Source organism: Homarus americanus, unplaced genomic scaffold (genome assembly GCF_018991925.1).
Source record: "Homarus americanus isolate GMGI-L3 unplaced genomic scaffold, GMGI_Hamer_2.0 scaffold39155, whole genome shotgun sequence".
Classification (NCBI taxonomy): Eukaryota; Metazoa; Arthropoda; class Malacostraca; order Decapoda; family Nephropidae; genus Homarus; species Homarus americanus.
Window position 1 is genome coordinate 8,220,358 of NW_024737042.1, and position 11,933 is coordinate 8,232,290.

At 41.8% G+C, this 11,933-nt stretch overlaps 2 protein-coding genes across 2 annotated transcripts; both read left to right on the forward strand.

Annotated features, from left to right (window-relative positions):
• Positions 1-683: 683 nt before the first annotated feature.
• On the forward strand, positions 684-2,687 carry LOC121872662 (peritrophin-48-like). Its single transcript, XM_042375612.1, has 2 exons — positions 684-838; positions 1,890-2,687. The coding sequence occupies exons 1-2, from the start codon at positions 803-805 to the stop codon at positions 2,505-2,507; spliced, it is 654 nt and encodes a 217-aa protein (XP_042231546.1). The 5' UTR covers positions 684-802; the 3' UTR covers positions 2,508-2,687.
• Positions 2,688-9,814: 7,127 nt separating this feature from the next.
• On the forward strand, positions 9,815-11,501 carry LOC121872522. The gene is made up of 2 exons (XM_042375305.1): positions 9,815-9,884; positions 10,328-11,501. Exons 1-2 carry the CDS (start codon positions 9,849-9,851, stop codon positions 11,198-11,200), a joined length of 909 nt encoding a protein of 302 aa, XP_042231239.1. The 5' UTR covers positions 9,815-9,848; the 3' UTR covers positions 11,201-11,501.
• Positions 11,502-11,933: the final 432 nt, after the last annotated feature.

The window sequence follows — 11,933 nt, forward strand, 5'->3', positions numbered from 1 at the left end:
CACAAGGAAGGTCTCGCTCCACTTCATTTACAGCAGAGTTTGAAGATCAAATTAAAATAATTGATTCGGAGCCACAAGTTAACTCAGATTAAAATGAAATTCTAGACAAAATACCAGAATAATGTTAGTAGTCATTGTATACCGAGTTGAAAAAAATTCTACACTACTATACACACTATGCAGTGTGTGTATTGTAAAAGTATTATTTTGGAAAATTGGGAGCGTAAATGAGTATGGCATTATATATAGTAACTGTATTCCCTTGTACCCATTGTAACCGCCAGACTACGAGCAATATCTCTTCCCAGACATTTCTTATTAAATCTCAGTGGAGAGGCTGACTACTGTGATGAGAAAATGTGTCGGTGAATTCTAAAAGAAGGTTTCTTCAACAGTAATCCTCTATTCATTGCGTTTTCAGGTTTGTAATAAACATTTTACAGAATATTACAATTAAGTTGGTGTGGTGGGGGATGGCAGCGCATGTGTTTGATGATAAGGCGGTACTCCGGTGAATAAAAATGTGTAACTGTCATCGCTGTGGGAAATGTTTCTACAGTATAATAAAGATAAGGGGGCGTCAGCTGGCTAATGCTCAATACCTGTGACATTCAAGGAAAACACTGTGTGTGTGTGTGTGTGTGTGTGTGAACAGTACCCAGCGCTTATAATGACCTAGGTGGGGGAGATTATAACACGGGCCGCGCCACCCAGACCACCGTCACTTCCCACCCAGTACATTAGGCGAGCAACAGGATCTGATACAGTATACTGAGGCACAAGTAACGATCTTCTCCCCGTGATGTCTCCCTCACTCCTTCGCCTCCTTATTATACTGGTAACTAATATCTCCCTCACTCCTTCACTTACAAGTAAAAATATTGACATTTACTCCTCATAAAGGTCTGTCAATGTCTGAACGGTCCTGTACGTGTACTTTATGTCTTAATCTGTATTTGTATTGATGTCTTAACCGAATTTTTGTTGTTGTATCTGCTTCTGAAGTGGAGGTAGTGGTGGCTGAGTGTATAAATGATAGAGGGCGCAGGGGGGTGAGCTTGCTGGGTGTCATGGTGCTCTATAGTTTCTGATTCCTGGGTCAGTTATACACGACGCTGTAAGTGTTTGGTGTAAGTAAAAGAGATGAATAACTATAATTTTATGTAATAGAAGATGTGTGTTTTATATGTTCTCTGATGTTATTCTCGGTACTGTATGCAGTTTCTAAAATTGTGATTAATATAACATCGAGTTACAGCAGCCTCTTAAGTATAATTGGGTCCATATTTTGATTGTCATCTTTGTGTCGTAGCTTAAAATGTGTCAGATTAGTTCTCACATCAGTTGAAGAAAAATTTATTGTACTAGTTTTTAAGAATCACGTGCGTGTAATAATAATAATAATAATAATTAACGATCTACTGAAAGAGCATGGCAGAGAGAAGGCTGAAAATATACAGTTACATATTTGGGGAATGGATCACTTGATTGACAAATAATATACAAATAAGTTAAGTGATACAAATATGATATATAATAACAAAGTGGGGAGAAGGTCATACTACAGGACATATCAACATAGTAACAGTTCAAAAAGGTAAGATTGGCTGGGAATGAACACACTGGTTGACGACGAGTTGATAATTTTTACAACGGTTGGGACTGGGCTGTTCAGTACGTGTGTGTAGATACATTTGCTATTTTCCGTGTTTCTGAAATTGTGTCGTAAAAGTGACACAAATTTAGGAGAGTTAGTCAATAAAAATGGAGAGAAAAATATGGAGAGAGGCCATGAACATAAATAGTGTCATCTGTTGGCATTTTGAAAAACAAACAAACCTATTCTTAGCTTTGTCAGTGTTAACATATATTGTGTTGTGTCCTACCAGGTATTGGGCGTGGCTGGCGTGGCGTCCGAGGACAGTTGTCTCCCAGACTGTACTAACCGCACTGCCGGTGAAAATGTACCTGACCCTAAAAACTGCCACAGATACTACACATGTTTAACTAACAATGAACCCAGTGACGTAGCGTTCGAATGTGAAGATGATATGAAATTTGACATGAATTCATTGAAATGCGTGAATGCTGACAACGTAACTTGTTCTTTCTGCGAACCACAATGTAAATACGCATGTGCAGGAATGTCTCCTGATGAAACTTTCTTCGTGGCGAACATCAACGACTGCACCAAGTACTACCTGTGTGGAGTATATGATGACCCGTTCCCCTTGAGCTGTGAACCCGGAACGTTCTTTAACGGGATAAAGTGTGTGAAGGACGAGAGTCAGTGCTGTGACCCCTGCATCGTCGTCTGTGAGTCTCAATTCACTGAGATCGCCGATCCAACAAACTGCCACAATTTCTATTACTGTTCACAAGACAAATATTATCCTGAGATTGATGACTTACACACCTGTCCCAATGGAGAAGTATTTTCCTCTAAAGATAGCGGATGCTTTTATGGGGCCAACTGTACCGAGCCTTGTGTCCGCACAGTCCTGTGAACCACGACCACGGAGGCTCGCAAGGTAGCGCCACCTGAGGCCGAAATAACCCACATAAAAGGTGGAACGAACAGACGGGGACATGGAGTCATATTATTTATATTCTAAGTATACCTTACATCTAGTACATGTTAGATTCTAAGCGTGTTACAATGTAATAAAGTTTAATAAATAAATCAAGAGTTCTGGTATGATCACCTTAATCCATTATTAACTAGTATTAATGAAATACTCACACTGAGGTGAAAGGTGAAGGCTGGTCCCCTAAGTGTGGCTGCCCGTTGGGGACAATGTGATTGCAGCACATTGCCTGCATACTAAGCCTTCGGTACACAAGTCAGGCACCCATTTACAGCTGGGTGAATTGAGAGTCCCCTGAAATTGAACCACCGACTCTTAGGACAGGAGGTGAGCACTGTAATCCACCGCCGCACTGGGGTAATAGTAAAGAAATTCTACTCTCAGTTGCACTCAGACTAGCAGCTCCCGCACAACCTGCCGTGTTCTGATATTTACACCTTCCTGGGAGAATCTGTTGAGGGAAATTTATATGAACCTTTATCTTGTGTATGTACAATTTCTGAGTTAAACTAAAACAGTCAAATATTTAACTCCTTGAGTATGATAACCTCTTTCCCCTCTATAGTACAGTGTCATCGTACTCAAGGGAGATGTATATATCTCCCAAACACACTGGGATTTTTTGTATATGTTGAAATTCAGAGGTTCAATGTTATTATGGCGTTGTTTGAGGCCCACTGTAGGAACATCTTGTTTACACACACACACACTTCTAATACTACACTACTTTGCTGTCATCCGGAATCGAGTTTGACGATCATCCAGCAATGAGTTATTAGTGATCTTCGTTGTTGAGCTCTGAGGTGGCTCGAGAGGACCATAGGGGACCTGCAGGGTCGTCCTCAAGGCCACGTGTACGTGTGTGCATTTCTGTGTTTGCACGTAGTTGTGTGGTAATTGGAAAGAAAGGACTCGTCAAGGCTTAGGTAAACGTCTTGATCACCTTCACCAGTGTAAGGCACAGCAGAGATCACTTCAGCAGAAGCAGTTATCGGGAAGTATATTTAAAAAATTTAATACAGTTCCAGAAAAGAAAAGGCTGCAAAGCTCTCGAAGTAAAGTCACATCTTGAGGACAAAGAGATCAAATAAAAATCAGGGATTATTATATGCAAGCAAGTAATCATGATAAATGAAGTAACACAAGATGAAAATATCGGTACCAGACCTCGTGTAGGAACAAGAAATAACGCAAATATACAACAATACGGTCAGCAGAGACCCAGTTATTTCCGGCGATAAGTTTTTCATGCTACACAAGTGACTATACAGGACTACAGGTTATTTACACAGTCCATTGACGTTTATGTTTATTTAACCGAATGAGAATGTTACACACACCTGAAACACTACTGTGTGTTGTTCTCCATTATTTTCTGCACTTAACTGTATTCGTCACTATGTACTCGGTGATATTTCCACCATACACTTGCAGCTATGAAGAAATTATCACAGACGTCAAGTCAATAAATCCAAACATTACGAGACTTTGTAAACACCTTGTATATTATACGGCAGAGTCATCTAGTTGATAGTGTTTACAGTGTTCTATGGCTGTCCACTTAGTGTTACCAGCTGTTGTGTACCAAGGCTGTGGAGCAAACTCAGTACCGTCATGCCTCTACCCGGCGAACCACCACCAACGGCCAATGGTTCAATTCAATAATAATAATAATAATTTACGGTTTATTGAAAGAGCGTGGCAACCGGAAGACTGAAAATATACAGTTGCATAATTGGGGAATGGGTCTCTTGATTGACAAATAATATACAAGTAACATAATTATGTGATACAAATATATATAATAACCAGGTGGGGAGAAGGTCATAATACAGGGCATTTCAACATAGTGTCAGTGCAAAAGGGTAAGATTGACTGGGAGTGAATATACTGGTTGATTACAATTTATTGATAATTTTTACAATGGTTGTGACTAGGTTGTTCTTATAGCGATCAGTACGTGCTCGTATGGGCTGGATGCGGTTGTGGTGTAGAACAGCAATCCGCGGACGAGGGATCTAGGGTGGAAGCAGGAGCCGGTGTGGAGGATGATGCAGAAGCTTCTCACTAAATTTGCAGATGAGGTCGTGGTGAGGGTCAGTGAGAGCCGAGAGGGTCAGTGTGTTGAGCGCCTCTTGATATGTGGAGTAGGAAGGGGAGAGAATAATCTTGCATGCCTTCTTTTGCACCTTTTCTAGGTGTTTACGTTGTGTGGCATTTAGGGAGGAAGACCAGGCAAGGGAGGCATAGGTGAGCTTGAGAAATATGAATGTTGAGTAAACACTGAGGTGCTCGGGCGCAGGAACTTTGAGTCGGCGGCGGAAGTGGAGCCGGAAACTGGAGGATTGGACTACTTAACTGACATGTGGTTTCCAATTTAGTTTGTTCATTTGTGTGTGTGTGTTTGCAAAATTACACAAGAAGCATTTTGTGAATACAACCTAACTTACTGTATAGCGGACACTGGGTAAGAAGTTACTAAAACGCGACACAAAACAAAGCTCATCTGTACACCTGAGATGTTCTCTACTCTTCACTCTCAAGATTAACTTTTAAAACAAACATACCGCACACAGTGGTAAGGAGTTACCTTTGAGTATAGAAAATATGTAAATACAAAAATATGTGTGTGTATGAAATTAGGTCAAGGTAAACACGAAGCTTCATTGGTGACTGAGTTTTGTTTTGGAAATTAGTTAGGTTAGGCTAAGCTGGGTAAAGTCGGGTTGGGTTAGATTAGGTCAAGTTAAGTTTGGGTTAGGTCGAATATGTTGGGTTCGGGTAGATGAGGCATAACACTCCACTGGTCCAATGCCCAAGAACGGAACCAAAATATCCGGGCCTTCTGTACCTAGTTGCCGCAGATGTACTTGTAACCAGTGTACGTAAGGGCTTTAACACGAAGGGCCATTCCAGCACGGAGGACCTGGGGATCGAGGCAGGTAGGGGCCTCAGTAGGAGTTTGCGGTGTCAGCAGGAGATCCCTGGGATGAGGAGCACCCACTCCTATAACTACGTGTTTCCTCTACAACACCACCAGCGAGGCAGACCTATAACTACGTATTTCCTCTACACTAGTGAGGCAGGCCTATAACCACGTGTTTCCTCTACACTAGTGAGGCAGGCCTATAACCACGTGTTTCCTCTACACTAGTGAGGCAGGCCTATAACCACGTGTTTCCTCTACACCAGTGAGGCAGGCCTATAACCACGTGTTTCCTCTACACCAGTAAGGCAGGCCTATAACCACGTGTTTCATCTACACCAGTGAGGCCGGCCTATAACCACGTGCTTCCTCTACACCAGTGAGGCAGGCCTATAACCACGTGTTTCCTCTACACCAGTGAGGCAGGCCTATAACCACGTGCTTCCTCTACACCAGTGAGGCAGGCCTATAACCGTGTTCCTCTACACCAGTGAGGCAGGCCTATAACCACGTGTTTCCTCTACACCAGTGAGGCAGGCCTATAACCACGTGTTTCCTCTACACCAGTGAGGCAGGCCTATAACCACGTGTTTCCTCTACACCAGTGAGGCAGGCCTATAACCACGTGTTTCCTCTACCCAGTGAGGCAGGCCTATAACCACGTGTTTCCTCTACACCAGTGAGGTAGGCCTATACCACGTGTTTCCTCTACACCAGTGAGGCAGGCCTATAACCACGTGTTTTCTCTACACCAGTGAGGCAGGCCTATAACCACGTGTTTCCTCTACACCAGTGAGGCAGGCCTATAACCACGTGTTTCCTCTACACCAGTGAGGCAGGCCTATAACCACGTGTTTCCTCTACACCAGTGAGGCAGGCCTATAACCATTAACCACGTGTTTCCTCTACACCAGTGAGATAGGCCTATAACCTCGTGTTTCCTCTACACCAGTGGGGCAGGCCTATGACCACGTGTTTCCCCTACACCAGTGAGGGAATCCTATAAGCATTAATCACCCTGTATTCTTTTCTTTACTACATTTCTTTTTTCATATCTATTATTGTATTTTCTGAATTTCATGTCCTTACTTTCTCTCAGTTATAGCCTGTTCTAGTTTTGTATATTCTAAAGTCTAAACTATGGGAAACCATGTCATTATTATTATAACACTTATTACTTACCACGGTAGCCTGCCACCACCCAGACTTTTATTAAAATATAATATATCTTAGTGAACTGTTAGGTAGCGTGCTAGTGAGCTTCTAGGCACATGAGTCACAATAGTTATTTTCTGAGAACCAACGGGTAGAAGGAATAAGTGGTGATACTTGTAGTTTACTAATTCAATATTTATTAACATAAGGAGTGAATAAGATGTAAATCTTACTTTACCACTCATAAAATATATCTTTAATTATTCATTACATCATTAAACAACTGTTGTATTATTTCTTTGACAAATAAGATGGTTATTTGGCACGCTCAGATAGTACTGGACCCTAAGGTCTTACTTTTACCAGTAGCAAAATAAATCTTCAATTCTTGGTTACAACATTAAACAGTCATTATATTTTTTCATTGTCAATACAGATGGTTCTATGACACACTTGACAATATCCCAAATTAAAATATTATCTATAGCAACATGTTATTTCGGAATGAATAACATGGCGCTTTTCCTTCAGTTGATGTACTCAACTCACGTCCATATTTACTGGTACTATCAATATTTATGGGTTCACTACTCAACCTGGGATAACTATAACTCTGCTAATTATCTCCAATCATATACAACAATAATACTAGATAGAACTCAGCTGGTCGGCCATATGGAGGATGCACTCCCAACCAACACCCTGATAACACGGTATTACTGGTAATACCAATACTGCTCGGTACATATAACGAAGATCAATGAACCAGACAATACTGAGCCCACTGGGCGCGGGTAGTTGACTACACACAGCTGAGCCGAGGCTCGCTCGCTAGTAACGCCCGTGGTAGACTCGCTGTAGTATCGTAGCACGGTCTTCCCTGGTTGCTCTTGTCCTCAGATTCTAGTTTTGCCTTATTTAAGACATCCTTCCATGACCATCTTGCCCATAGGCGGCTACCGAACCTCGAAAGTGGTGGCAACACAGACAGTGCCTGAGATAATGATGGAGAAGCGTCAGAGATGTGAATAATAACTCAATCACAAACAATCTTTCGTGTAGCAACGACAGACGATATTTACTTACGTTACATTAATTCTTTCACTGGGAATTTGAAAATTTCACTGTTACAACATGAACACTGATATTCACAAGATTCACTGAGTTAAACTGACTTCATATGGCGGGCGGAGAATCGTACACATACCTGAGATGTGACGCTGCTCCTCGTGCACGAGTTATTTCCGGCTAACTGGCAACTCAGGCCTGTGCGGTATACATGCCACAAGGGCTAATGACGCAATGACAGAAATTACATTCAACTCAGTCGCTATACATTTAACTATGAAAATCAATGCCATGGGTCAGGTGAATTTCTTACGTCTATTCATATGATCTAATCAGAGATTGAGCTTCCCAGGAAAAAGTGGAATTACACATGTTGTTAACATTAGTTTTACAAAGTCAGCAAAACTCCAAACAAGGAACTATTCAAGGGGACACGTTTGATGTTGGAGATTATACAGGTTGACAGAATAGTTCAGGAGATTAATGACTTTCTTAAATAGATAACTGACACTAACTAAACTACAAATATCAGATTCTCTGATGTTTGGGCATCAAAATAATCTAACTTCAGTAGCAATTGGAAATTCATGGCTATCCCCAGGGACAATATCATGGGATGCCATTCGTACTGGCAGACTCGACACTCACTTACTTAACAAGTGTTACTAACAGTAAAGACAGTTAAAGCTTTCAACATCACTCACAAAGGATCTTTTATGTTTTAACTGTAATTAGACATCTCTAAGTTGACTCAAAACAATGGTGTTCTCTCTCACATTCAAATTCACTTTATAGAGAGGTTGGTTACTGGAAGTCAGAGAAAATGGACGGCACTTAAGCTAGGGAGCGATGAGGAAGCGGATGCCTCAGATGGGGGACTCAAAAGAAGGCCTAGCTACATGTCTTGTGGGCTATTGAGCGTAATATGAATTGTCTGATTTTACGTTAACTGTCGTGTACGACTGTGGTCATTACAGTTGAAGTACTGTACGTCGGCCTAGACACGAAGAGGAACTTAGTGAGGGGATAAAAGTCATCTTGAGCATTCGGGTAACCAATTCTTTTTTTCATCCTTTCCTAATCGCCCAGCTTATTTTGGAGGATGACGAGGACCGCGTTAGGGCCCACGGGTGACCCGAGTAGGACACTGTTGGAAGGCGGATGGGTTGACATACACTCCTCGCTCTCTTAGTGATGCACGTCATCAGCTGAGATGACTTCACAATGGAAGTGCTGAGCATGAGGCCTGATGCTTCTCCCTGAGCCATCACTCGTCTGCTGTCCCATAAAACTGAATCCGCTGACCCCGGCAAGATGTCGTCGTCCAAGAAGAAAATACGTATTGAGCTCGCTGAACAAACTGTCCACGAACTCCTTTGTTGTTAGGCAGAAAGCAGTGAGGGCGAGGGGATACTCTTGCTGGGTATACGGACAATACAGAGGTACAGTATAGCTTGACGCACATAATACATGATTATTGTCATGTTTGTATTGATTCATTAAGAAAAAAAAGGCGAAAGAGCTTTCCCTGCCCCTCCAATCCAGTCTCTTACCCCCTGTATCTTCGTCCTTCATCCCCTCCACCCCCCCCCACCCCTCACCTTTTACCAAGATACTGGATTCACATCTGGATACAGTAATGAAGAATAGAAGAGAAATCGTCGTGCACTGTCGGGACTTACTGATAATAATATTTTGTGTACCAGCAGAGAGAGAGAGAGATCCTATTTCAAGGTTCTGCTTTCCTCTCTGATGTGTTTAATTGAGTGTGGGAAAGTGACAGGTTGGACGCAAGACATGAGACCCATATTTCGGAGAACGAAGAAAGACATCGTCAGTCAGGTAACATATAATTATCCACATTCAAAACTTCCTTAGCCGATAGTATATCCTAACTTAGCTTTAGTTTAAGTACTGTAGATGTAACCCGAAAAGATTAATTGAGGTAATATGAGAATGATTGATTCTATTTTGGTAGATAGAATATTGATACGCCTTCTAGAAATTGTGACACTATGAACGCACATTACTTTATCTGAAGCATGTCCTTATCACCTCTATTTATACTGGTGTACAGTGTGTTGAGCTACAGTACCTCCTCGCCTCAACAGATGTCAGTGTTAGTCTTCTACCTCGCCCTTTCCCTGGTGAGTCTAGTACACCGTCTTTGTGACTTTGAGATCTATTGCTGATGTTATACTGACATTACTGCGCTTCAACAGTACATCAATCGGCTCATATTTACACTAGTCCACCAACAATTAACAATTATGAGATACAACTTTTTGTGTAAAGGCTTCTTCTGGACAGGCGTCAGGCATTTTGTCTTGAGGCCCACTCTGTAAGGATTCTATCTACTTGGGGAAGCTTTGGCTAGTTGGGTTGGCGAAGGGCACAAGGCAGTTTAGCCGGCTATACTTGGGCTGCACAAGATGATTAAATATTCCATGATCTTGTTTCTGCCTTAGAGAATGAAACTCTACCAAGCTTAGTACACAGGCTGGTCATTATAACACAGGTATACACCTCAGAAATTTATGTGTTAATAATTTATATCGTTTTGAGACTAAGTACTATATTCCCTCTGCAGGGTGTGTGGACAGGGGTCGAGGCGCTCCAGAACGGCTGTGTTCCAACATGTGCTAATAAAACCGAGGGTAGCCTTATTGCTGATCCAACCAACTGCCGGAAATATTATATTTGCTTAAAGGATAATGATCCATCTGATTTCACAATGGAATGCTCCGATGGTCAATTATTTGATAACGTAACCTTCCAGTGTCAACCTCATGACAATGCGACGTGTGGTGTTTGTGAGCCATCCTGTCAGTTTACGTGCCCAAAGAACATCACAACCCCTGTATTAATAGCAGATCGTAAAAGTTGTAAGAATTTTATTATATGTACACCAGCTGGTGATCAATTAAGTACCCCGTGTCCTGAGAATAAACCTTATTTTAATGGAACGTCTTGCACGACCAACAATGCCCAATGTTGTGACCCTTGTGTTTCTTACTGTCCGGAAGCCTACACTGAGGTTCCTGATCCCACCAACTGTACTAACTTCTACTTCTGTAATGCTAAAGGCTACCCGGACGAGACCAACCTGTTCACGTGCACTGAGGGTTACTTTGACGAGGTGACGGGTGTGTGTTCGACAGATGCGGCGTGTATCGAGCCATGTGGGGGTGATAACAGGACCACTTCAAACCCTTTGTCAACTACCAGTAGCCTGCCAACTACCACTAATGAAGGCCCTCACTGCATCGACCCATTCCTGTGCACCAAGGAAGGTTACTTCCCCAAATGCGACAACAGGTGTGATCGCCATTACTACATCTGCTCTCAAAATGATATTCATTCATATGTTGAATCTGTCCTATGCTCCAACTTTAGAGTAATCAATCCGGACACAATGAAGTGCGTCCCCATCGAGGATTGTCCGTACCCGATCCACATTTAATTGATGCCGTCCTCCTTTCTCTCGTTGAGAAAGTATACGAACTGTAGTAGTTACCACAAGATGTAACTTTCTCAGAGCAATAGATAGATTCTCTGTTAGGTTAATGTGTTTCACTTAAAAGATTGTAAAATATTTCTCAATAAGCCTTATAAGTTTAGGGTACGAGTTGACTAGATAAACACTTTGTCTTGAGTACAGATTTGATGAAACTCGAAGACGGAGACTTAATAATGGATCCATATATTGTTGTCCTCCTCTTTGATATACAATTTTACTTAATAATATAGAAAAAAAGAACGTTTATGGAAAATGTTTTACTTAACCTTTCATTCCTCTGTGAAGAATATTTTTTCTTTCAATTATAGATCATCAGATGGGTCTAGGTGTAGGGGAGAATATTAGAGGGAGATACAGGTGTAGGGGAGAATATTAGGGGGAGATACAGGTGTAGGAGAGAATATTAAGAGATACAGGTGTAGGGGAGAATATTAGAGGGGAGATACAGGTGTAGGGGAGAATATTAGAGGGGAGATACAGGTACACTTGCAGGAGATAATATTAGGGAGAATTACAGGTGTAGAGGAGAGATACACATATAGGGGAGACTATTAGGGGGAGATGCAGGTGTAGGGAGGGTATTAAAGGGGGTCGGCTGCTACAACTTGATTTCTTTAAGGATCATAGGCAGACAGAAAGACAGACACCCAGTTCTCGTGTTAACAGAGGCTATATA

Bases quoted from the DNA above. Each gene is read 5' to 3' on its own strand.
- LOC121872522 (XM_042375305.1), top strand. From the start codon at position 9,849: ATGTCAGTGTTAGTCTTCTACCTCGCCCTTTCCCTG. The intron at 9,885-10,327 runs GTGAGTCTAGTA...TTCCCTCTGCAG, and splicing joins TCTACCTCGCCCTTTCCCTG to GGTGTGTGGACAGGGGTCGA.
- LOC121872662 (XM_042375612.1), top strand. From the start codon at position 803: ATGTCTCCCTCACTCCTTCGCCTCCTTATTATACTG. The intron at 839-1,889 runs GTAACTAATATC...GTGTCCTACCAG, and splicing joins TTCGCCTCCTTATTATACTG to GTATTGGGCGTGGCTGGCGT.